Source organism: Bufo gargarizans, chromosome 5 (assembly GCF_014858855.1).
Source record: "Bufo gargarizans isolate SCDJY-AF-19 chromosome 5, ASM1485885v1, whole genome shotgun sequence".
Taxonomy (NCBI): Eukaryota; Metazoa; Chordata; class Amphibia; order Anura; family Bufonidae; genus Bufo; species Bufo gargarizans.
In genome coordinates this window covers 79,656,226-79,683,874 of record NC_058084.1, presented here as the reverse complement: position 1 = coordinate 79,683,874, position 27,649 = coordinate 79,656,226, and the positions used below count along the sequence as shown (strand labels likewise).

The window sequence follows — 27,649 nt, the reverse complement described above, 5'->3', positions numbered from 1 at the left end:
TCAGTCAGTGCAGCAAGGTGTAATAGGATTGTTCCTATTATCCAGGCTGTAAACTCCCCTATTGAACCCTGTTCCGCTTCAATACTGGGGAATGATTCCTCCCTATTCTTTACCTGAACTTCTATTGAGCAAAATTTTAGTTTTCAAGTCTTTCCTAGCACTGTCCCTAGCGCCTGCTAACGCCTCTCCCTGAACTACACTGAAAAATGTCTGAATCCAAGATGGCTGAGGCTATTTATAGGGCTGTGACATCACAGGGCTGGCTACTGATTGGCTGCATGCATGGCATTGTGGGTGATCCCTCGTTCCCAGAGATTCCTGCTCCATGTCCTCACACGTGCAGCAGCTATTTTAGGAAAAAATGTGATTCGTTACCACGAAGCGTTAGGAAATTCATATTCGGTGCAAATCGAATAATTCCTGAAATTCGGATCGAATTCCACTTCCTCAGTTTCGATTCGCTCATCGCTAGTTGGCCCCGGGATGTCTGTGAATCACAGGACCTAGATGGTGATTGATTTTGTTGGCTGCCATGTAATAATAAGTTTTTGTTACAGTAAGCGCTGGGGTCTTGGGAGCCATAGCCACTCTGAAATTGAAGGGGTTGTCTATAATGAGGCAGCCGCTCAAAATGTGTTGTATGATTGGTAAGTGAAGGTACACGGTAAGCTACATGTATGAAGGTTAGGGTCATGTGCCAAACAGAACAATTCTACAGTGAGTCTTTATTTAATCAGTTTCTGAAACAGAATCAATATTAATTTAAAGAAAAAGGGATTACCCTTTTGGAATAGGTCCAATGACATCAAATCCATAAGTTTTGGACATATCAGCAAAGTAACAAGCAAGAGAAGCCGAAATTATCTGTAGGAGAAACAAGACCCTTACAACAGTTAGTACTATATACATATTAAAAGGAGTAGTGTTGAGCAAACTTGTGTTTTCAAGTTCGGTGTACAAGGTTCGGGTTATTTAGCAATTTCAATATGGATTCCGCTACCGAGGACCATAAGTTATGGTCCATGGTGGCGAAATCCATAACGGAATTCTTAGATAACCCGAACTTTGTACGACGAACTTGAAAAACACAAGTTCGCTCATCCCTAGTTATAAGTGCCTGCATACTGTATTACTAGAGATAATAATCCAGAATTGTGACAGATTCCCTTTAAAGCTCCTTATCAATAAACTATCAGTGTGTGATAATACTGTGCGTTCCATTCCCTGGCATCTTACGACAGAATTTTATGTAATAATTTTTAGTAAAAGGAACATTTTGCTTTAACTCGAAGCATGAGGATGCAACAGGGCAAATGTAAGTAGATTATGTGTAATCAAAGAAGTGTTTGCCTCCTTCCACATGTCCCCAAGTGAAAGTCTGACATGCTTATATAAAATTTTAAGTAATGGGCTGTCAATTATACAAGTCATAAAAAGTATGTACAAGTAAAAGTATGACAGGAAGGGTCTGACTCCAGTGAACCCCACCATTACCGACCCCTTATGTCCTGCCAATATGCTCTAAATGTCTATGATGGGAATACACCTCGTCCACGTCCACATGTAATTATGGGCACCTTTTGACATCGCAGCGGCCCCCACCTTTTGACATCGCAGCCTGCCATGCTCCAGCATGGCAGGCTGCGATGTATCAGCGGGGAGGGACTGGGAAGAGGAGCTGGGGGCCGGTGAGTTCACTGTGCTCCGGCCTCGCCACTCCAGTACAGTTATAAATTGTGTAATTCAATTAATAATGATTCATGCTGCCCCCTCTGTAGTATAACATTCAATATATCCTACATACAGGGCTACTGTTATATCGTAATGCAGGCCGGCCGGGCAGACGAGCGGCAGCGTCACTGACTGACGTCACGCACCTACTTTATGAATGAAGCAGGCGGCGCAGGCACGTGACGTCAGTCAGTGACGCTGCCGCTCGTCTGCCCGGCCGGCCTGCATTACGATATAACAGTAGCCCTGTGTGTAGGATATATTGAATGTTATACTACAGAGGGGGCAGCATGAATAATTATTAATTGAATTACACATTTTATAACTGTACTGGAGCGGCAATAGGGGGTCTGTGGATGGCACTGTTAAGGGGTGGGGGGTCTGTGGATGGCACTGTTATGGGGTGGGGGGGTCTGTGGATGGCACTGTTATGGGGTGGGGGAGTCTGTAGATGGCACTGTTAAGGGGGGGTTTGTGGATGGCACTGTTACGGGGTGGGGGGGGTCTGTGGATGGCACTGTTATAGGATAGGGGATCTGTAGATGCCATCCACAGATCCCCCATAACAGTGCCATCCACAGATCCTCCACCTCATAACAGTGCCATCCCCAGATCCCCCATTAACAGTGCCATCCCCATCTGGGGGTTTCTTTGCTGGGCTGGACTTTTATAGCCCCCCCAAATTTTACTTGCATCCCTGTTCTCTAAAGGGGCGGTTTTAGGGGGCGGTCCTAGGGGTAGGTAGGGGCGTGGCCAGGGGAGGGGGGGTGAGTTCCACCACCTTTTCTCTGAGAAAAAAAAGCCCTGATTATGGGTAATACTTTTTTGCAAATATCCTGTCTACAGGCGGTGCACACAGTTTTTTTTTTTACATGGACACAATGGGTCCAATCACAGAAGAATCTTTATATATACAGGGAGTGCAGAATTATTAGGCAAATGAGTATTTTGACCACATCATCCTCTTTATGCATGTTTTCTTACTCCAAGCTGTATGGGCTCGAAAGCCAACTACCAATTAAGCATATTAGGTGATGTGCATCTCTGTAATGAGAAGGGGTGTGGTCTAATGACATCAACACCCTATATCAGGTGTGCATAATTATTAGGCAACTTCCTTTCCTTTGGCAAAATGGGTCAAAAAAAGGACTTGACAGGCTCAGAAAAGTCAAAAATAGTGAGATATCTTGCAGAGGGATGCAGCACTCTTAAAATTGCAAAGCTTCTGAAGCGTGATCATCGAACAATCAAGCGTTTCATTCAAAATAGTCAACAGGGTCGCAAGAAGCGTGTGGAAAAACCAAGGCGCAAAATAACTGCCCATGAACTGAGAAAAGTCAAGCGTGCAGCTGCCAAGATGCCACTTGCCACCAGTTTGGCCATATTTCAGAGCTGCAACATCACCGGAGTGCCCAAAAGCACAAGGTGTGCAATACTCAGAGACATGGCCAAGGTAAGAAAGGCTGAAAGACGACCACCACTGAACAAGACACACAAGCTGAAACGTCAAGACTGGGCCAAGAAATATCTCAAGACTGATTTTTCTAAGGTTTTATGGACTGATGAAATGAGAGTGAGTCTTGATGGGCCAGATGGATGGGCCCATGGCTGGATTGGTAAAGGGCAGAGAGCTCCAGTCCGACTCAGACGCCAGCAAGGTGGAGGTGGAGTACTGGTTTGGGCTGGTATCATCAAAGATGAGCTTGTGGGGCCTTTTCGGGTTGAGGATGGAGTCAAGCTCAACTCCCAGTCCTACTGCCAGTTTCTGGAAGACACCTTCTTCAAGCAGTGGTACAGGAAGAAGTCTGCATCCTTCAAGAAAAACATGATTTTCAAGCAGGACAATGCTCCATCACACGCGTCCAAGTACTCCACAGCGTGGCTGGCAAGAAAGGGTATAAAAGAAGAAAATCGAATGACATGGCCTCCTTGTTCACCTGATCTGAACCCCATTGAGAACCTGTGGTCCATCATCAAATGTGAGATTTACAAGGAGGGAAAACAGTACACCTCTCTGAACAGTGTCTGGGAGGCTGTGGTTGCTGCTGCACGCAATGTTGATGGTGAACAGATCAAAACACTGACAGAATCCATGGATGGCAGGCTTTTGAGTGTCCTTGCAAAGAAAGGTGGCTATATTGGTCACTGATTTGTTTTTGTTTTGTTTTTGAATGTCAGAAATGTATATTTGTGAATGTTGAGATGTTATATTGGTTTCACTGGTAAAAATAAATAATTGAAATGGGTATATATTTGTTTTTTGTTAAGTTGCCTAATAATTATGCACAGTAATAGTCACCTGCACACACAGATATCCCCCTAAAATAGCTAAAACTAAAAACAAACTAAAAACTACTTCCAAAAATATTCAGCTTTGATATTAATGAGTTTTTTGGGTTCATTGAGAACATGGTTGTTGTTCAATAATAAAATTAATCCTCAAAAATACAACTTGCCTAATAATTCTGCACTCCCTGTATATATATATATATATATATATATATATATATATATATATACTGTATATATAATACACCAATGGTAAATACAATCTGTGGATAACTTTATGAGATCATTTGCCCACCCTGGACCACCAAGGATGACTCCATTAACCACCTAACTGTTTTGCCCAAGCTCTCGGGCTGTGGGAAAAATACTTAACTGTTCTGCCCAAGCTGAAGTGGAAGGGGGAGGGCTGCTTTAGATGCTGATACTCCTTAATGGTATCATCTAGAAACTGGCATTCCAGGCTTTTATACAAGTTCAAAATGACAGCATTAGCACAACATAAGCAGGAGATATCACTGTTAGAAATCAAGTTGGGAATAATCACGGGTAAAACCTGCTTTTACTTTCACTTTAAGCTGCATTCACTGCATCCTGATTTCTAACAGTGATATCTTCCCATGAGCTGAAGATAATGCTGTAATTCTGGCATTGTTTGAAAGCTTGGAATGCCAGCTTTCAAACAGTGCAAAGCATATCTGCATACAGGTGAAACTCCCCAAAAAATTTAATATTGTGCACAAGTCCATTTATTTCAGTAATGCAAATTAAAAGGAATTGCATTAATGCAGCTTAAAATTCGAATTTTGTGAAAAAGGTTCAATATTCTAGGCTCAAAATCTCACACTCTAGTCAGCTAATGAATCCATACCCCTGAGCAAAGGGTACCTGAAAATTAAGACTTTGGGGTTTCATAAGCTGTAAGCCGTAATCATCCAAATTATAACAAACAAAAGGCTTGAAATATCTCGCTTTGCATGTAATGAGTCTATCTTATATATTAGTTTCACCTTTTAAGTTTCATTACTGAAATAAATAAGCTTTGCACGATATTCAAATTTTTGGAGTTTCACCTGTATGTCTAACTGGTACTAATCCAGAGATATCAGCAGCTAAAGTAGCCCCCCTCCCTGTCAGCCTGGAGGAGAATGAGGGAACAGTTGCAGAGCTGACAGGGAGCAAGAGGAAAGGAAAAATAGTAAAAATATATAGAAATATGACATCATCACTGTACGGATCCACATAATAAAATTATGTTATTTTTACCACATAGTGAGTGCTGTAAAAAAAAATCCACAAAATAATGTAAAAATTGCTGTTTTTTTAAATCTTTTCCCCGAAAAATAAAACAATAAAAGTTATTTAATACACTATATACCCCAAAATGGTTCCTAAAAAACCTACAACTAAGCTCGCAAAATAAAATTAAAGAAATTGAAGAAAAAATTTAAAAGTTATGACTGCTAGAGCACAAAGGGGGAAAATATTATTGCTAAAATTAATTGTTAATAAGGGGCTAAAAATGCAATAGTTTCCCCCTGAGTTGTGCGCCAATAAGATTTTCTGCAGACAAACATAAAAAATCTACAATAAAAATGACATTTTTGGGAGGGTTTTTCCAATTTTAATGGAACTGTTAGGAGGTTAATGGACTTTTTGGAGAGTGCAATTGACCCATCCTCAGGATAGGTCATTATCATATTGTGGGATTCCGACTCCCAGTACCCCCATTAATCAGCTGTTTATAGAGGCCGGATGGGTGCTGCGGCCTCCTCACAGCTCCCCAAGCACAGCGACATACATTGTGTCGCACCGGTGCTTGGTATTGCAGCCAAGAACCATTCACTTGAATGTGGCTGAGCTGCACATAGGCCATGTGACCAATGAATGTGACGTCACCCGAGGACAGGTCATTACTATTTTACTCCTGAAAAACCCTTCTAATATCTCCATTATAGCAGACCACTGGGTATATTACTAAACCCCTCCACTACTGCGCACCACTGAAAAATAATAACCTGTAAACCAAAAAAGACCCTCTAGAAACATATTACACAGTTACAGAATGCACTATTATTTCAGTACACCACCTTCTGGTTAGGACTCACCAGTGCCAGGTCAATGGGGATAACAAATCTGATTTTACTTTTGAACTTTTCATTGAGCTCCTTTGTCAGAATCAGCACCACCAGGGAGACAATGGATAAAAGCAAAGCTCCTATATGAGCCAGATTGATGTTTTTAAAAATATAGATATAAATCTGTAAAAAAAAAGCAAAAATAGAAAGGATCCCGAATATTAATGGGAAAAGAAATAAAATGAAAAAAATAAAAATAATAATAATACACGTTCGTCAGACAAAGAGAATCCTAGCAGTAGGCAAGTGGTTGGTGAACATACAGTAAGTGGCAGGCACTCTGGGGGCATCAAGATCTTTTCTATGGCAGTGAGATCTGAGCATCACAAATCAGCTTCCAAACAATCCAAGGTTTTATAAGCAGGTGAAATGGTGTTAGATTAAGGTAGGTATACAAATAAAGGAACATATATATGGAAATTATATTTTTATTATTTTAAAAACATATCAAATTAGCAGAAATAAAATCAAACAAAAAGGTTTAATGCAAAAATCAAATTGGAAACAATTACCGATAGATTATAATAGCAAAATGAGAACATTGATAAGAATGGCAAAAAGAGACGTCCATATATATTGTCTTCAGGAGCTCCCCTTTAGCCCAATAACCTTATGGGCAGGAACGGACTGGGAAATTAAAGTGGCCCTGTTATGTAGTCAGGTCCGAATTAATGGAAGATTGATGTCACATTATACCACCCCAACAGACCAAATACCACAGTCCATCACAAAGTACTGCCAGCAGCACAAAATACATCCCCAAAAACTTCCACTGGCTAACCGTGAAGAGGGCTCAGGCGGCCCCATGGTGATCGGCCCGCCAGGAAATTTCCCTGTAAGGTCTATGGCCTACCTGCCACTGCCATATCTGTAGTGTGGGTCGCTAAATTACTGCATGATACTTACATGGAACATTCCTAATGGTCCTGATATATATGGCATCTTCATTCCTAGCAGGAACTTTACTTGTGACGTCACCACATGAGTGGCTGCGCCCGTTGTCATTGCACTAACTACCGGTTCTGATAACAGGATGGTTGTACAGCCCAAATTCAGCAAAAACATGGACATCTGTGATAGAAACAAGAATGACGGCATTTCAGAAATATCTCTTTTGTCATCTCTTTTGAAGTCAAGCTCATTGTCATAGTGGTGTCCTCCAAGTAAATTATCCAATGTGGACAAATCCTGTTTCTCATTAATGGTGACCAGGAGTTTCCTTCTCTAGAGTAAACCTACCAACTTATAAACCCACTTTTGAACACAGATGTAGAAACGACCCCAGTGCACCTGCCCTTGTTTCCACTCTTTGCTCACATGTACTAACTTCTGCCCCCAAGTTACTCCCCACAGGGAGGATGACTTGGGTTTAGCCACACAATAGAATCAAATCTGGGAGAGTAGGGAAAGGTTCACTATCAGCATCCTCATGTTGGAGACATCCTATGAGGCACTCCACAGATGGTATTTGTCCCAAGACGCAGTCCCTGGTTACCCCCACATGCTTTCAAGGGTGCCCTGACAAGGGGTGACATGTACCATAGCTGGTACATCCGGTTCAAACTCTGCGGGCCATACAGTGCCTTGAAAAAGTTTTTATACCCCTTGATCTTTTCCACTTTTTTTTTACGTTACATCCACAAACTTAAATGTATTTTATTGGGATTTCATGTGATAGATCAATACAAAGTATTGTCGTAAAAAAAAGTTAAATTTTTTTGCACAAGCAGCATTTTATGTAAAAAATATGGTATTTTTTTTTATTCAAGTGGGTGTGGCCTCCCATGCCCAACATATTTTATATAATTTACTAAAAGCAACTGGCAAAATTTTAGAGCAAATCTGTCAGCTGATATTGATTTGGATGCCTTCAGCTGCCAAGCGCACATGTAACAGGTCAGCCAGTTTCATATGTACATATCTGCTGACAGATGCCCTTGAATATTTACTCCAGCGCACTTCTGATTATGACTGGCATATGAAAATTTTCCTCTATGTTTTATTCTACACAGTACTAAAAAAAATCTAGAATAATGGAACACATTTATTAAGACCAGTGTTTTAAATGCCGGTGTTAATAATCCCTATACCTGGCGGTGGATCCACCGAAGTAATAAAGAGGCGCCGACCTCTACATAACTTTGGCGGATCCTCCTCCACTTCTAAATGTAAGATATCTTCCGTGTCGTCTTACATTAAGACAATTTTTATGCCTAAAACAGGTTTAGAAAATGGTCTCCGTTTAGAAAATAGGTTTAGAAAATAGGTTTAGAAAATACGGGCCTCCTGGCCTCCCTTTATGCCGCAATCTGTGCCAGAAATACATCTAATTCAGGCATATTTATGTTTGATAAATGACCCTCAATGTTTAAAAAAAGCACACAATATAGACCATAGAAATAAAGTAACATAGATATAATAAATGTGTGCTCAGTATACTTTTTGTGCTGCCTGTATAAGAATGTTCAGAACCTCAATGACCTTCCCTTTGTGTTCAGTCCTAATCACTCTCTGATAAAATGTTTATCAACTTCCAGTGTTTTAACTCTATTATAAGCAGTCATTCTATCATATACGGTAGTTTTGCTCACAGACATAGTTCACCTAATATACAGTATTTGTATGAATGCATCAGTTTTAGGGAAAAAAAAATTACAAAGAGCATCAATTGGGGAATGATTTAACCCCTTAAGGACCAGGCTCATTTTCACCTTAAGGACCAGGCCATTTTTTGCAAATCTGACCAGTGTCACTTTAAGTGCTGATAACTTTAAAACGCTTTTACTTATACAGGCCATTCTGAGATTGTTTTTTCGTCACATATTGTACTTCATGACACTGGTAAAATAAAGTCAAAAAAAATATTTTTTTTGCATAATAAAATACCTAATTTACCAAAAATTTGGAAAAATTTGCAATTTTCAAAGTTTCAGTTTCTCTACTTCTGTAATACATAGTAATACCCCCAAAAATTGTGATGACTTAACATTCCCCATATGTCTACTTCATGTTTGAATTATTTTGGGAATGATATTTTATTTTTTGGGGATGTTACAAGGCTTAGAAGTTTAGAAGCAAATCTTGAAATGTTTCAGAAATTTACAAAAACCCAATTTTTAGGGACCACTACAGCTCTGAAGTCACTTTGCGAGGCTTACATAATAGAAACCGCCCAAAAAATGACCCCATTCTATAAACTACACCCCTCAAGGTATTCAAAACTGATTTTACAAACTCCGTTAACCCTTTAGGTGTTGAACAAGAGTTATTGGCAAATGGGGATGAAATTTGAGAATTTCATTTTTTTGCCTAATTTTCCATTTTAACCCATTTTTTCCACTAACAAAGCAAGGGTTAACAGCCAAACAAGACTGTATCTTTATTGCCCTGACTCTGCCGTTTACAGAAACACCCCATATGTGGCCGTAAACTACTGTACGGCCACACAGCGGGGCGTAGAGTGAAAGGTGCGCCGTATGGTTTTTGGAAGGCAGATTTTGCTGGACAGTTTTTTTGACACCATGTCCCATTTGAAGCCCCCTGATGCACCCCTAGAGTAGAAACTCCATAAGTGACCCCATCTAAGAAACTACACCCCTCAAGGTATTCAAAACTGATTTTACAAACTTCGTTAACCCTTTAGGTGTTGCACAAGAGTTATTGGCAAATGGGGATGAAATTTGAGAATTTCATTTTTTTGCCTAATTTTCCATTTTAACCCATTTTTTCCACTAACAAAGCAAGGGTTAACAGCCAAACAAGACTGTATCTTTATTGCCCTGACTCTGCCGTTTACAGAAACACCCCATATGTGGCCGTAAACTACTTTACGGCCACACAGGGGGGCGTAGAGTGAAAGGTACGCCGTATGGTTTTTGGAAGCCAGATTTTGCTGGACAGTTTTTGTGACACCATGTCCCATTTGAAGCCCCCTGATGCACCCCTAGAGTAGAAACTCCATAAAAGTGACCCCATCTAAGAAACTACACCCCTCAAGGTATTCAAAACTGATTTTACAAACTTCGTTAACCCTTTAGGTGTTGCACAAGAGTTATTGGCAAATGGGGATGAAATTTGAGAATTTCATTTTTTTGCCTAATTTTCCATTTTAACCCATTTTTTCCACTAACAAAGCAAGGGTTAACAGCAAAACAAGACTGTAGCTTTATTGCCCTGACTCTGCTGTTTACAGAAACACCCCATATGTGGCCGTAAACTACTGTACGGCCACACAGCGGGGCGTAGAGTGAAAGGTGCGCCGTATGGTTTTTGGAAGCCAGATTTTGCTGGACAGTTTTTTTGACACCATGTCCCATTTGAAGCCCCCCTGATGCACCCCTAGAGTAGAAACTCCATAAAAGTGACCCCATCTAAGAAACTACACCCCTCAAGGTATTCAAAACTGATTTTACAAACTTTGTTAACCCTTTAGGTGTTGCACAAGATTTAATGGAAAATAGAGATACAATTTCAAAATTTCACTTTTTTGGCAGATTTTCCATTTTAATATTTTTTTTCCAGTTACAAAGCAAGGGTTAACAGCCAAACAAAACTCATTATTTATGGCCCTGATTCTGTAGTTTACAGAAACACCTCATATGTGGTTGTAGACCGCTGTACGGGCACACGGCAGGGCGCAGAAGGAAAGGAATGCCATACGGTTTTTGGAAGGCAGATTTTGCTGGACTGGTTTTTTGACACCATGTCCCATTTGAAGCCCCCCTGATGCACCCCTAGAGTAGAAACTCCATAAAAGTGACCCCATTTTAGAAAGTACGGAATAGGGTGGCAGTATTGTTGGTACTAGTTCAGGGTAGATATGATTTTTGGTTGCTCTATATTACACTTTTTGTGCGGCAAGGTAACAAGAAATAGCTTTTTTGGCACGTTTTTTTTTTGTTATTTACAACATTCATCTGACAGGTTAGATCATGTGGTAATTTTATAGAGCAGGTTGTCACGGACGCAGCGATACCTAATATGTATACAATTTTTTTTTATTTATGTAAGTTTTATACAATAACTTCATTTTTAAAACCAAAAAATTGTTTAGTGTCTCCATAGTCTGAGAGCCATAGTTTTTTCAGTTTTTGGGCGATTATCTTGAGTAGGGTCTAATTTTTTGCGGGATGAGATGGCTGTTTTATTGGCACTATTTTGGGGTGCATATGACTTTTTGATCGCTTGCTATTACACTTTTTGTGACGTAAGATGGCAAAAAATAGCTTTTTTTACACCGTTTTTTTTTAATTTATTTTTTAAGGTGGTCACCTGAGGGGTTAGGTCATGTGATATTTATATAGAGCCGGTCGATACGGACGCGGCAATACCTAATATGTATACTTTATTTTTATTTATGTAGGTTTTACACAATGATTTTATTTTTGAAACAAAAAAAATGATGTTTTAGTGTTTCCATAGTCTAAGAGCCATAGTTTTTTCAGTTTTTGGGCGATTATCTTGAGTAGGGTCTCATTTTTTGCGGGATGAGATGACGGTTTGATTGGTACTATTTTGGCGTACATGCGACTTTTTTGATCACTTTTATTACCTTTTTTGGGAAGTAAGGTGGGCAAAATTATAATTTTCTCATAGTTTTTATTTTTTTATTTTTATGGCGTTCACTGTGCGGGGAAAGTAACATGACCGTTTTATAGATCAGGTTGTTACGGACGCGGCGATACCTAATATGTGTAGTTTATTTTATTTTTTTAATTTTTATTCAGTGATAAATTTTTTATCTTAACTTTTTTCACTTATTCTTTTTATTTTTTGACCCAGACCCACTTGGTTCTTGAAGATCCAGTGGGTCTGATGTCTGTAAAATACAGTACAGAACCTATATAGGTTTCTGTACTGTATTTTACTTACACTGAACAGATCTATGCTTTCAGCACAGATCTGTTCAGCACCATGGACAGCAGGCGTCCTGTTGCCATGGGAACCTTCCCCGTCTGCCACAACTTCGCAGACGGGGAAGGGTGAGGACGGGGCTTCGGGGGGCTCTCTGGGGGCTCTCTCCCTCTCCCATCGGGGGGCTGCAAAGGCACAGCAGCCCCCCGATCGGAGAGGGAGGGAGCTCCCTCTTACTGTTAACCTTTTCCATACAGCGGTCCGTACGGACCGCTGTATGGAAAGGGTTAAACGGCTGACATCGCATCAACGATGTCAGCCGTTTATACCAGGGTGCCAGCAATGTGCTGGCACCCTGGTATACCCACTGTACACCAACGATTACGCAATAGGAGGCGGGCGGGGGATCGCGATCCCGCCTGCCGCACCGCCCGCCTCCCGCACTGCCCCCACCGCCTGCGACACCCTCCCTGCACCACCCGCCGCCATCAAATCATGCAGGGGTGCAGGGGGGGGTGTACTATATTGATTTTAGGCACTCTAAAGTTTCTGATCCCCGCGGTCAGGGACCGCGGGGATCAGAAACTGCAAAAAGCGCAGCAAACCGCAGGTCTGAATTGACCTGCGGTTTGCTGCGATCGCCGACACGGGGGGGTCACATGACCCCCCCTGGCGTTTTAACAGGATGCCGGCTGAATGATTTCAGCCGGCATCCTGTTCAAATTAACCCCTGCGGCGCCGGAATGCCGATTTTAAAGTCAGGACGTACCGGTACGTCCTTGGTCCTTAAGGACTCGGGAAATAGGGCGTACCGGTACGTCCTATGTCCTTAAGGGGTTAAACATGTCGTGCTAAGGATATCATTTTTTAATTTTCTTGTTGACAAAGTTGTAGGATTGCTTGTTTATTGCAGGACAAGTTCTATTTTTAATGGCACCTTTTTGGGATACATTTTATAAATTCTTTAACTTTTTAATAATTTTTCTTTTGAGAGTGGGAAATGGAAATATAATTTTTTTTTTCTAGACTGTTTACCGTGTGGTACAAATAATATGCCCAGTGACTTTTGTGTACTAAACCATATGGGTCATTACTAACCTATGAGTCCATTGGTCATTACTAATGCAGTAATTCCAGATTATGGTGGATTATTTTCAAACAGTAAAATAATTTTCAAGATGAAAAAACGGTTTTATAAAATATATTTTTTTACTAACTATTATAAAATAGCATATTCCTTGAATCAGGTGCTGACAAGCTGAAGAGGGATGGACCTGGGTTACGGCATTACAATAGCACAGAATGTTTGACTAATACAAATGATATAAGAATAAATATGAGCCTTTTACTTGGATGACCCCGCCAAGGAATGTGACAGCTGCAGCGACTCCTATTCTTTGCATTTCAAAGTCAGATAAACCCATATCATCCAGCGAGGCATTGGTGACGTTGTTGCTGTTTAGTGGAACAAGCCGCTCAACGGCTGCACAAGAGATCAGGGATGTGATAGCAAAAGTGCCTGCAATAAAAGCAAACAGAACGTGACCACAGCGTTGGCAGAAATACATCCTGGTGCTTAACAATTCTGAGAATGGCTGCGGAGGGGTCACTTAAAAAGAAAAAGAAAAGAGGGCCGATTTCTACTTTCCAAACATAATATACATGAAGAATACTTTTACTATTTCTTGTTTTTTCTTATACAGAGCTCTGGTGCTCCCTTCATATACTCTAAGCATCAATAGGAGGCAGCTTCCTCTGATATCTAAGAAGACTGAATGCAGAATAGTTGCAATACTCACAGCATGGTGTGAAGCTGGAAGCATAAAGGAGCGCCTATACATACATTGGCCTACTCACTTGATTTCAATGGGAGCTGTTTAAATATATATGAATTGAGCTTCCCCTAGTGGCGACTGCAGGCAGCCAGGGTTTCATCACTGTGTTATGCAAGGGGATGTGGACCTACTGGCTATACTCTGGAGGGGTGTGACTAAGCACCTACTGGTCTTTACTAGAGCCTCTGATGGTGAGGATAGGCTTGGGCTGTTAAGGTAGTTGCCAGGTGCCACTCCATAGCAGTCCCCGAGTCAGTGGCAGCTGACCAGGGGGTCAGAGATACTGGTGAAACCAGTGCATGGTCAGATAGTCCGGGGTCAGGGCAGGCAGCGATTAGGCATTAGGCAAGGTCCGTAAACAAACTCCGAGGTCAGAGGCAGGTGGCAAACAAGCAAGGTACGTAAACAAAGTCCAAGGTCAGAGGCAGGCGGCAAACAGGCAAAATCCAATAATTCCAAAAGCAGGGTTTGGTACACAACAAAGCAGAACTTGAAAAACACCTTCACACTTGGAACTAGACAAGCTAGTGACCATGAGTTGCTCAGGCATCTTCCTGTGGTAGGAAGCGCATTTAAAGAGGACCTTTCATGGGTCCGAACATTGTAAGATAACTATCTGGACATGTAGAGCGGCATCCAGGGATCTCACTGCACTTACTATTATCCCTGGGTGCCGCTCCGTTCGCCCGCTGTGGCCCCGTTACCTTCTCCCGCGCTGTATAGTAATTGCTACTATCGGTAAACTAGGGAGGAGTCTGCCCTGTTTCTCCCTGGGCGTTCCTTCTCCCTGGCTGTAGCGCTGTCCAATTGCAGCGCAGAGCTCACAGCCATGGAGAAAAAAAACTCCCAGGCTGTGAGCTCTGTGCTGCGATTGGACAGCGCTAAAGCCCGGGAGAAGGAACGCCCAGGGAGAAACAGGGCAGACTCCTCCCTGGTTTACCGATAGTAGCAATTACCATACAGCGCGGGAGAAGGTAACGGGGCCACAGCGGGCGAACGGAGCGGCGCCTAGTGATAATAGTAAGTGCAGTGAGATCCGCTGCTCTACATGACCAGATAGTTATCTTACAATGTTCGGACCCATGAAAGGTCCTCTTTAAATACTTTCTGCAATCCAGCCATAGGTTGGTGAGACAGAGGGCGTGCACGTGCTGCCCCACAAGTGAGGAGAGACACGCCCATGCAAGCCCTAACAAACAGTACAGGTCTACAGCAGGAAGTAAACTCTGGCATGGAGCACAGATGCAATAGTTAAGCTATCTGCTGCCTGTGCATGTCATAACGGCGCATGGCAGCAGGAGGGAAAGAGGGTGCCCAGCGCCCATGCCCGAAGGTAGGGGTAGCAGCGCCGGCACGGCCCGCTAGGCTAACAGACTGGTTTTAATGGCTGAAATAGTGATGTGAATTCTGGATCTTCTTAATAAACTGGATTATTTGGTTCAGCTCAGCAAGGAGAGCGGGCTCTTTTGGCTCCCAAACAGCAACCTACATAATGCCATTAGACAGTCCTCCCTTCTGCTCCCCCCTCCGTCGCTTGCTCCTCTCCCTTTTAAGGTAGAAAAGAAGAGTTTAGAGCACAATAGTGGAGCTAATCTGATTTTGCAGCCTCCAGGCACGGTTTATGTTCAGGGCACTGCTTGCAATGCTAACTTTGGTGGCACCGCTTAATATGGTTCCTCAGATGGAGTTCTCAATGGAAGCAATTCAGTTGTCAGTCTACAGTCTTTTAATTGTCATTATAGGGGCAGGTTTTACTGTAAAATAAATTCATCCAATTTCCTTAAAAGTAGGCAAGAATGATTAGAAAGCAGATAACACAGTGAAGCACTTTGTAGATATAGAAACCCTTCCTGCCACGTGCCATATGTTTACGGCTCTGGAAGCACTACGGCACTACAAATTTCATCTTCTCACCTGTAAAAACGTGACGACCCATCCCAAAAAAGGCATATATCAACGGGGAAAAGAAAGAGCCATACAAGCCAAACACAGGGTGAACTGATGACATCACTGCAAAGGCAAGACCTGCAAATATATAAAACGACAATAAAAAAATAAACTTATTGACAACAAAAAAAAATAACGCACTCAGACAGAAATTGCAGTTATGTCTCATTCATATATATAAATGATTATAGGTGTGGTCTTATTAGGGTCTTGCCACCAAAGGGTGTAAAATGCCTTCCCTGCTGTCCTATGAAAAGCCTCTCAGAGGCTACTTTTGGAGAGTGTACCTATTGGTGATAGATTGTTGACTGCTAGATATGCCTCTGCAACGTACTCAAAGACATGTTGCCCAGTTCACAGGCTTAGAATGGGGGGCATCACTTGACTGAGAGAACCAGGGTGGTCGTTTGGACGAATCGTCTGCCATCTAGGCTGTTCTGACCTAGATGGGAGAAGTGGTTACATGAGGGCACACATACATGGGGAACAGGCTCTGGGTGGCCAAGACAGAGCACCAGTAGAGAGGGCAGTTTGATCTGCTGACAAGCAGGAGAAGCTCCCACAGTTTCATTGTCCACCATCCAGACACAGGGGGCAACTTTATTACACACCCCTGTTTCTGCCTGGACCATTTCCAGGTGCTTAGCAGAGGGAAATCGATGTCATGGCACCCAACATGTGTCCTGCCATTGTCAGCCATCCCCATCTTCATTTGCAGTGGTGTCGTCAATGAGAAGCCTGGACTGCTACAGACTGAAACCCTATAGTCTGTTTGGGATCCAACAGTCAGGTTCGAGTATGGAGGCCTCATGGTGACCAATTCAATCCTGCCTCCAACAGTCGGCCACCTCTAGTAGTGATCCAAACACTCCTTACAGCGGTAGTTTTCCCCATTAAACTTTTGCTTTCGCTGTAATATTGTAATCACTTACATAAAAACATTTCATCACTATATTCACATATTTCATTTAATTCCAACAACTCTTTCTTAACGCATTTTTTTTTGTCAGTGAGTATAACTCTAAGGCTACCTGCACACGTTGCTGATCATGTGCGGTTTTTCATGTGACAGATTAGACAAATCTCATGTACACTTTGCTTTTTCTTTCTGTGTGGAAATTAACCTCCCATGTGGATTTAGAAATCCACAGCATGTCAATTACAGGTCCTTCTCAAAAAATTAGCATATTGTGATAAAGTTCATTATTTTCTGTAATGTACTGATAAACATTAGACTTTCATATATTTTAGATTCATTACACACCAACTGAAGTAGTTCAAGCCTTTTATTGTTTTAATATTGATGATTTTGGCATACAGCTCATGAAAACCCAAATTTCCTATCTAAAAAAATTAGCATATTTCATCCGACCAATAAAAGAAAAGTGTTTTTAATACAAAAAAAGTCAACCTTCAAATAATTATGTTCAGTTATGCACTCAATACTTGGTCGGGAATCCTTTTGCAGAAATGACTGCTTCAATGCGGCGTGGCATGGAGGCAATCAGCCTGTGGCACTGCTGAGGTGTTATGGAGGCCCAGGAGGCTTCAATGCGGCGTGGCATGGAGGCAATCAGCCTGTGGCACTGCTGAGGTGTTATGGAGGCCCAGGATGCTTCGATAGCGGCCTTAATCTCATCCAGAGTGTTGGGTCTTGCGTCTCTCAACTTTCTCTTCCCAATATCCCACAGATTCTCTATGGGGTTCAGGTCAGGAGAGTTGGCAGGCCAATTGAGCACAGTAATACCATGGTCAGTAAACCATTTACCAGTGGTTTTGGCACTGTGAGCAGGTGCCAGGTCGTGCTGAAAAATGAAATCTTCATCTCCATAAAGCTTTTCAGCAGATGGAAGCATGAATTGCTCCAAAATCTCCTGATAGCTAGCTGCATTGACCCTGCCCTTGATAAAACACAGTGGACCAACACCAGCAGCTGACATGGCACCTCAGACCATCACTGAGTGTGGGTACTTGACACTGGACTTCAGGCATTTTGGCATTTCCCTCTCCCCAGTCTTCCTCCAGACTCTGGCACCTTGATTTCCGAATGACATGCAACAGTCCAGTGCTGCTTCTCTGTAGCCCAGGTCAGGCGCTTCTGCCGCTGTTTCTGGTTCAAAAGTGGCTTGACCTGGGGAATGCGGCACCTGTAGCCCATTTCCTGCACACGCCTGTACACGGTGGCTCTGGATGTTTCTACTCCAGACTCAGTCCACTGCTTCCGCAGGTCCCCCGAGGTCTGGAATCGGTCCTTCTCCACAATCTTCCTCAGGGTCCAATCACCTCTTCTCGTTGTGCAGCGGTTTCTGCCACACTTTTTCCTTCCCACGGACTTCCCACTGAGGTGCCTTGATACAGCACTCTGGGAACAGCCTATTCGTTCAGAAATTTCTTTCTGTGTCCTACCCTCTTGCTTGAGGGTGTCAATGATGGCCTTCTGGACAGCAGTCAGGTCGGCAGTCTTACCCATGATTGCGGTTTTGAGTAATGAACCAGGCTGGGAGTTTTTAAAAGCCTCAGGAATCTTTTGCAGGTGTTTAGAGTTAATTAGTTGATTCAGATGATTAGGTTAATAGCTCGTTTAGAGAACCTTTTCATGATATGCTAATTTTTTTAGATAGGAATTTGGGGTTTTTATGAGCTGTATGCCAAAATCATCAATATTAAAACAATAAAAGGCTTTAACTACTTCAGTTGGTGTGTAATGAATCTAAAATATATGAAAGTCTAATGTTTATCAGTACATTACAGAAAATAATGAACTTTATCACAATATGCTAATTCTTTGAGAAGGACCTGTATTTGTGCAGATTCTTGGTGTGGAGGTTATTTGGAAGGTCTGCAGCAAAACCACATGAAATCCGCAGCAAAATCTGCAAGTTACAGATGTGGATTTTGTTGCGGATTGTGCGTGGAACGTAGAGAAACCCACACGGAAATGTTTGAGTCAGTGGTGTTTTTTTTTTCAAAACGCAGCATGCCCTGGGTATGTTTTTAGCAGTTTTCCAACAATAATTCGTAACTATACATACATATATAACTAATTTATAAGCGCCAACAAAAATGCAATAAAAAATGCAAATTAAAAATTGAAACAGATTTTTCATGAGCAAAAAAAAAATAAAAAACACTGATGAAAAGTGTGTGTGAAGGAGGCCTATGGGTGCCTGTGTCAAGGCACCCTAAAGTCAGTGTCAGACGACCATGTGCAGTCCAGAAAAAACAGCATGTGTATCAGCGACATCTCCCTGACCAGCCGCACCTCATCTGGCTCAAACTCACAGCATTAGGCTACATGCACACAACGTTTTTATCTGCGTCCGTTCCATTATTAGGGGTGATCGGATGGTTACCCATGCATTTCTATGGACCCGTTAAAATTGCGGTGTAGTCAACCATTTCTTTTCCGCGTCCGCTGTCCGTGTTTCCCGTCCGCAAAAAAAGTATTGCATGTCCTATTCTTGTCCGCAATAAACGTTTTGCGGATCCATTGAAGTCAATGGGTCCGCAAAAATGCGGATGACCAACGGAAGCCATCCGTATGTCATCTGCATCCGTTTTTTTTTTCCGGATGGTTGCTGGGAAACCTGTATATACCAGTATGCTGGGTGGGGATATTTTAATTTCAAGAATTACAGCCTTCAGGTTTTTTTTTTGCGGACCGCAAAAAAAAAACTGAAGACACACAGAAACACAACCTACAAAACAGAACGGATGTGGATGTAAAAAAAAAAACAGGAACACGGATCTGCTATTTGTCGTGTGCATGTAGCCTTATAGTGATTTACACTCCTCAACATTGAAATAGTAGTACCAAGAAGGAAAAGCCATAAGGTTATGCATATCGAGCAAGTAACAAGTGTCGCTAAGGTTGGGTTCATATCACATTTAGCATATACAAAAAATATATGCATTAGGCTACTTGCACATCTGCGTTTTTGCTTGATCTATCAAGGGTTCAGCAAAATCGCATCCGGTATATAATACAACAGTATATAATAATTAATTGGCCGGCTCTTTATCACCAATATACTTCCATTTAATCCCTTTGAAAAATATCTACAATGTACACAAAGCAGTATACCATACATAAACCACAAGAATCCATATACACTTAATAATAAACCTTAGGACAACAATAACTAAAAATAACCTTATAATAATAATAATACAAAATTGTACATATAATCGCTGATCATAAAATAATGTAAAGTCACGGTTCCCCTATTTATTCCTAGTGCGGAGCTCACGACTATTTTAAAATATTTATGTTCCACAGCAGTATTAAGAAGATTAGTAAGGGTACTTTCACACTTGCGGCAGTGTGATCTGGTGGGCAGGTCCGTCGTCGGAACTGGCCGCCGGATCCGCCGATCTGCCGCTGACTGAAAGCATTTGTGAGACGGATCCGGATGCAGATCCGTCTCACAAATGCATTGCTGAACGGAATACTCTCCATTCAGAATGCATGGGGATAAAACTGATCAGTTCTTTTCCGGTATAGAGCCCCTGTGACGGAACTCTATGGCGGAAAAGAAAAACGCAAGTGTGAAAGTACCCTTAAGTATCTTATTGTTATTAGCTTTCTCAGAGGATTGATTTAGCATAGTCTTGTTGTAGCTGTTTTATATCACATATAGTTGCAATTATATAATCTTGAAGTAGCCACTTGATTGCTAAGTTCTATAAATACCAGGCAGTTGTTATTATGTAATCTTGTAATTGCTACTTAGTAGCGCAGTTCCATAAATAGTCATGCATTGTAATCTGGTAGATATCGATGTTGTCTGCTTACCAGAATCCCGATATGTTGGTAGATATGTTTTAGTAGTGATTAATACATATGTGATTTTGCTTATATGAATCGATCTATTTCTCTGACCGCTTGTTTTCACGCTCTGTGCGCGCGCTGGTGCCAGCACCTATTACCTGGAGCATGCGGGTTAAAGGCTTTGAGACGCTGACCGTGCTCCGTAACTGCGTGGATCGCTTCTTAACACAAGTCCTTGCGCTCTGTATCTATTGCTGCGTTTTCTATTCTCCAAACGTGTTTCGAAACCCTGTAGGTTTTTTCTTCAGTGGTCAAAAATTTAATAAAAACGAGGGACTAAGTTGTGACTTATATAGAGGTAACATAATCTCTAAAACCTGAACCGGACTACATTGAACCGGTGTCATTATTTAAAACCCTGGACCGGACTATAGAACATTTGTAATTTTTTAAGCATCATTCAGACATTGCGATTAGTACTATACTTTATTAGGTAACCTTGTATTTCATATAATCCATATGAATACACACATTTCATTCTATACTATAAGGTTCCCTATCACATACAATACATAATTTGGTCTGTATTCAAACTGCTATATGTCTTGTTCAGACCCTGCAGTACATGCGGGATCATTATACATGTTGATAACATTATATTCCAAATGATAGACACACCCGTTTTTATTCTATACTATACAACTTAAGGGCTCATGCACACGAACGTATTTTCTTTCAGTGTCCGTTCGTTTTTTTTTTTTGCGGACCATATACGGAACCATTCACTTCAATCGGTCCGCAAAAAAATTGAAGTTACTTTGTGTGCATTCTGTTTCCATATGTCCGTATTTCCGTTCTGCAAAAAGATAGAACATGTCCTATTATTATCCTCATCACGGACAAGGATATTACTGTTCTATTAGGGGCCAGCTGTTCCGTTCCGCAAAATACAGAATGCACATGGATGTCATCCATATTTTTTGAGGACCGCAAAATACATACGGTCGTGTGCATGTGGCCTAGCCTATATGTTTAAAGTGCTCTATGTCTTATTTAGACCTTGCGGTTTGTGCTAAATCTTCATACAAGTTTGATTTACTTCTTTGTTATCTGTTTTTTATGGCACAAACCTCAAAAGTTGGGGAAGAGAAAGATGTAATAAATACACCTATTTATATACTAAATACACCCATTTCTATTCTATGCTATATAGTTCTATATCGCATAGGGCATATAGCTTGACCTATACTGGTCATTCGATTAAGGCCCCATGCACATGACCGTTGTGTGCATCCGCGGCCGTTGTTCAGTTGTTCCGTTTTTTTCCACGGACCCATTGATTTTCAAATGTATTGTGTCATCCGGAGGTCAGTCTAGTGGGTTCACACTCTGGTCCCGATTCCCTTGTGTTTCAACTCCCCTCTGTGGTAGCACCTGGTACTCCCCTAGGGAAAGTCTCTTCTCACCATCAGAGGTATCGTGTGAAGAACTAGGAGTGTGCTTAGACATCGCCCTCAGAGGGAGTTGGTCACGTGGGGCAGCGGTTTCTCAATCGCTGCTCAGAAGAGACTGAAGGGCGCAAGAGAAGGTAACAAGTGAAGGAGCTGTCTTGAGCTGTGGGGATGGTTGGGCTTAGGCTTCATGAACTGTTGGTGGTGTCTCACAGGGCACTTTGGACCTAATTTACACACCAAAGTTCATTTTCTAGCATTCTGAAAGATTGATAAACCAAAAGGTATAGTTTTAATTATGTTAGACAGCACCACATTGCCATCAGTTACATACAGAAGAAATAGATGACAGATTCCCTTTAATGAAGTCATATAGAGTGAATAAATGTGCAGTCTGCCTGCTCCATAGGAGCCCAGACAAGAAAGATGCATGTTGGTTTTGTATAAGGGCTCGACTAAGCTCATGTACAAAACTAATCGTAGATGTAGAGTGTGTTCCTAGTACCTTAACATGTTTAATGATAAATTTCCTTTACCTGTAATCACCACTAGGGGGAGAGTTATGTATACAGATCTTTTACAGCTAGTATGATCAGTGAGAGCTGCAGAAATATGAATGCAGAGAGTACCTGCTAGTAATGGCTGCAGGAAGAGTTGAATTTAACAATATTAATGATGTTTATATAGCACTAACATTCTGCAGCACTATACAGTCGTGGCCAAAAGTTTTGAGAATGACACAAATATTAGTTTTCACAAAGTTTGCTGCTAAACTGCTTTTAGATCTTTGTTTCAGTTGTTTCTGTGATGCAGTGAAATATAATTACACGCACTTCATACGTTTCAAAGGCTTTTATCGACAATTACATGACATTTATGCAAAGAGTCAGTATTTGCAGTGTTGGCCCTTCTTTTTCAGGTCCTCTGCATTCCGACTGGGCATGCTCTCAATCAACTTCTGGGCCAATTCCTGACTGATAGCAACCCATTCTTTCATAATCACTTCTTGGAGTTTGTCAGAATTAGTGGGTTTTTGTTTGACCACCCGCCTCTTGAGGATTGACCACAAGTTCTCAATGGGATTAAGATCTGGGGAGTTTCCAGGCCATGGACCCAAAATGTCAACGTTTTGGTCCCCGAGCCAGTTAGTTATTACTTCTGCCTTATGGCACGGTGCTCCATCGTGCTGGAAAATGCATTGTTCTTCACCAAACTGTTGTTGGATTGTTGGAAGAAGTTGCTGTTGGAGGGTGTTTTGGTACCATTCTTTATTCATGGCTGTGTTTTGGGGCAAAACTGTGAGTGAGCCCACTCCCTTGGATGAGAAGCAACCCCACACATGAATGGTCTCAGGATGCTTTACTGTTGGCATGACACAGGACTGATGGTAGCGCTCACCTTTTCTTCTCCGGACAAGCCTTTTTCCTGATGCCCCAAACAATCGGAAAGAGGCTTCATCGGAGAATATGACTTTGCCCCAGTCCTCAGCAGTCCATTCACCATATTTTCTGCAGAAGATCAATCTGTCCCTGATGTTTTTTTTGGAGAGAAGTGGCTTCTTTGCTGCCCTTCTTGACACCAGGCCATCTTCCAAAGGTGTTCGCCTCACTGTGTGTGCAGATGCGCTCACACCTGCCTGCTGCCATTCCTGAGCAAGCTCTGCACTGGTGGCTCTCCGATCCCGCAGCTGAATCCTCTTTAGGAGACGATCCTGGCGCTTGCTGGACTTTCTTGGACGCCCTGAAGCCTTCTTAACAAGAATTGAACCTCTTTCCTTGAAGTTCTTGATGATCCTATAAATTGTTGATTGAGGTGCAATCTTAGTCACAATATCCTTGCCTGTGAAGCCATTTTTATGCAACACAATGATGGCTGCACGCGTTTCTTTGCAGGTCACCATGGTTAACAATGGAAGAACAATGATTTCAAGCATCACCCTCCTTTTAACAGGTCAAGTCTGCCATTTTAACCCAATCAGCCTGACATAATGATCTCCAGCCTTGTGCTCGTCAACATTCTCACCTGCGTTAACAAGACGATTACTGAAATGATCTCAGCAGGTCCTTTAATGACAGCAATGAAATGCAGTGGAAAGTTTTTTTGGGGGATTAAGTTAATTTTCATGGCAAAGAAGGACTATGCAATTCATCTGATCCCTCTTTATAACATTCTGGAGTATATGCAAATTGCTATTATAAAAACTTAAGCAGCAACTTTTCCAATTTCCAATATTTATGTAATTCTCAAAACTTATGGCCACGACTGTACAATCAATGGGAACATGTACAGACATCACAGAGTGACAAACTAATCTACAATTCAAACAATAGCAGTGAGGGACCTGCTCGCAAGAGCTAAAAATATGAGAAAATGGAGGTGACACCAAATCTAAAATATGCTTGTTTTGTATGGTGGCCCAGCCATTCTTTATAAGACAAGGTAGAACACATAAAGCTGCATGAGCCAGTATCTACACTCACCTAAAGAATTATTAGGAACACCTGTTCTATTTCTCATTAATGCGATTATCTAGTCAACCAATCACATGGCAGTTGCTTCAATGCATGTAGGGTTGTGGTCCTGGTCAAGACAATCTCCTGAACTCCAAACTGAACGTCAGAATGGGAAAGAAAGGTGATTTAAGCAATTTTGAGCGTGGCATGGTTGTTGGTGCCAGACGGGCCGGTCTGAGTATTTCACAATCTGCTCAGTTACTGGGATTTTCACGCACAACCATTTCTAGGGTTTACAAAGAATGGTGTGAAAAGGGAAAAACATCCAGTATGCGGCAGTCCTGTGGGCGAAAATGCCTTGTTGATGCTAGAGGTCAGAGGAGACTGGGCCGACTGATTTAAGCTGATAGAAGAGCAACGTTGACTGAAATAACCACTTATTACAACCGAGGTATGCAGCAAAGCATTTGTGAAGCCACAACACGCACAACCTTGAGGCGGATGGGCTACAACAGCAGAAGACCCCACCGGGTACCACTCATCTCCACTACAAATAGGAAAAAGAGGCTACAATTTGCACGAGCTCACCAAAATTGGACTGTTGAAGACTGGAAAAATGGTTTCTTGAACATGACAATGAGTTTACTGTACTAAAATGACCCCCACAGTCACCAGATCTCAACCCAATAGAGCCTCTTTGGGATGTGGTGGAACGGGAGCTTCGTGCCCTGGATGTGCATCCATCAAATCTCCATCAACTGCAAGATGCTATCCTATCAATATGGGCCAACATTTCTAAAGAATGCTATCAGCACCTTGTTGAATCAATGCCACGTAGATAGAATTAAGGCAGTTCTGAAGGCAAAAGGGGGTCCAACACCGTATTAGTATGGTGTTCCTAATAATTCTTTAGGTGAGTGTATGTACTGTATGTACAGATATTAAAGAGATACTCTGATCACAATAAGTTATCTATAACCGCTAACTGTCCTCCGCTATCCTGTGCGGGTATTACTCCACTCAACCTGTGTGTATTGGGGCTAGTATTCAGTGATACATGTCTGTAGTACTGCAGAGGCTAACCTTTTCTCTTGCTTCCTGTTCAGCTGCTTACTAAGGTGCTGATCTACCCTCCAATTTATTCTGGGCTGTTTGTTCCAACTCTTTGCCTGAGCTTTAGGTATTCTTGTGTTTGCTAGTCCTAATGAAGGTATGCTTTTTCTGTCTGTCTGACCACGTACAAACTCTGCCTGTTTACCGACTCTGATCCTCCGTTACCTGCCCTGACCTTGGACTTGTTTTATAGATATGCTTGAACTCTGCCTGCCCTGACTCCGGATTTGTTTTATGGATACACACAAACTCTGCCTGCTATGACCTTTGTCTGTTTCCTAAGGGTATTGCCTGATCCATCGTTGCTTCTGATGTCACTGACCCCCATCAGTCAGCTGCCAACTACTCCAGGACTATTCTAAGAGGTAGAGACCTGGTGGGTCCCCTGCAGTGAAGACCAGATCCCTGTATAGGGTTTAAAGGATGAAAAGCCCAAAGTCAAACCAGACAGGGTCCACTTCCACTGTCCGTTACAAGATCACATCCAGTGCCCCTGTATGAATGGAGCAATGATTGAGCAAGAACACTGCTGCTTCATTCATCTCTATGAGAGAGACAGACATAGTTGAGTTCAGCACTCAGCTATTCTGGCAGTCCCATATGGTTTGAATGGAGAAGTGGTCCACATGTTTGACCATCGTTCTATTCAAATGGGAGACATGGGTCCCTATTCTTATGATTGGTTGTGGTCCCAGTGGTCAGACCCACTCCAATCTAATAGTTACAGATAACTATTATAGATAACTTGCTCTAACCAAAATACCCCTTGAAGTGCTTTTGAGTGCATGGACTATAGACGTCATAAGGCTCCTTTTTCAACATGTCCGAGTGCAATAGATGGAGTTCTTATAGTGGTATTAGAATTTTTCTTTTTTTATTAGTATTTTCTATGGAAATACAAAGATACACAAAATACCTACTGTAGTCAAATGTGTCATTTAGCCCTATTTAAGATCTATTCTGCATTTGACAGTATGTACACCATGCTACATACAACAGGTATTACTGCTGATCATGTCACCCGTAGTTAATACACAAAGTACAATAGATACATGTCCTTACCTTGTGCCACCTGCTGGACAGACAGCATCATCCCTGTGATAAGGTCTGGAATGAAGTTTTCCTGTAGTTTATACCGGGGAGCCCACTCCAGTATAGGGATTCTTCTTAGCCACCATCGTCTCACTTCTGACAAGCTGATAGTCGATAATCGCCCCCAAACTAAACGCAGATAACCTTTCCTGCATGGTTTGCCACTTGTCATATCTTCTCCTTAATCTTGCAAATGAAAATGAACGCTGCTGCCCAGTGTAATACTGCTTCCTCCTGTCCTCTCAGCACCTAAGAGCTGGAACGGCTGAAGTACTCTGTGACAGCTCCTGATTTGCATTGCTTCCCGCCCCTGTACAAGTGCATTTGGCAGAACTCCTTGTGCAATATGCGTAACAGAGCTCTATGAGAAGAATGACTTTGTATAGATGCTTACATTTTCAGATACGGTACCTTATAGGACCTGTGTAGACAGCCACAGCTTATCATTCACCTATCCTAAACATTCAAAATCAATACTGCCAAAACATGAGCACAGGCTTAGTGACATTTTTGGTTGGTAAAAATACAGAGGTCAGCTGAGGGGGCAGATCACAAAGGGCTTGTAAGCAGAACATCCTTTCCAACCACTAGAGAGGGATCTTAAAGGCTTGGGTAAAGGAGCATTCATAAGAACACTTCCCGATCATTGGCCAGTGTGAACATGGAAGCATTTAGAAGACAAGCGAGCCAACACTTGTCTGTTAGCCGGTTGTGACTTTTAGGTGGTCCTAAAAGTCATCATTATTGGCAGCACATCTCCACATGCCAAGAATACGCAAACTTTTTGGGAACCGAACAATCTCATTCATCTTCATACAGTTTGTATTTGGTTGTGTAATGAGTCCTTTAATCGAGCACCAATCAACTTGCTATGTCGTCGATTGGCGCTCAGTATAGCCAGGTATCGGACCATCTAAAACAATCCTTTTAAAGCCAAAGGCTGGGAATGAAAATTTGTTGAAATGTCACCGGTAAACAT

General features: G+C 41.9%; 1 protein-coding gene across 4 annotated transcripts in view; it reads right to left on the bottom strand.

The window, feature by feature from the left end:
• SLC26A7 (solute carrier family 26 member 7) overlaps positions 1 to 26,899 on the bottom strand; it is an 82,615-nt gene extending 55,716 nt beyond the window's left edge. For all 4 annotated transcript variants that reach the window (XM_044294448.1, XM_044294450.1, XM_044294449.1 and 1 more), the window contains exons 1-6: positions 26,641 to 26,899; positions 15,758 to 15,868; positions 13,358 to 13,527; positions 7,062 to 7,226; positions 6,126 to 6,278; positions 782 to 864 (exon numbers count right to left, since the gene is read on the bottom strand). In XM_044294448.1, coding sequence (XP_044150383.1) covers positions 782 to 864; positions 6,126 to 6,278; positions 7,062 to 7,226; positions 13,358 to 13,527; positions 15,758 to 15,868; positions 26,641 to 26,842 — 884 coding nt within the window. In that variant the 5' untranslated portion in view covers positions 26,843 to 26,899. The remainder of the gene's footprint in view (positions 1 to 781; positions 865 to 6,125; positions 6,279 to 7,061; positions 7,227 to 13,357; positions 13,528 to 15,757; positions 15,869 to 26,640) is intronic.
• Positions 26,900 to 27,649: the final 750 nt, after the last annotated feature.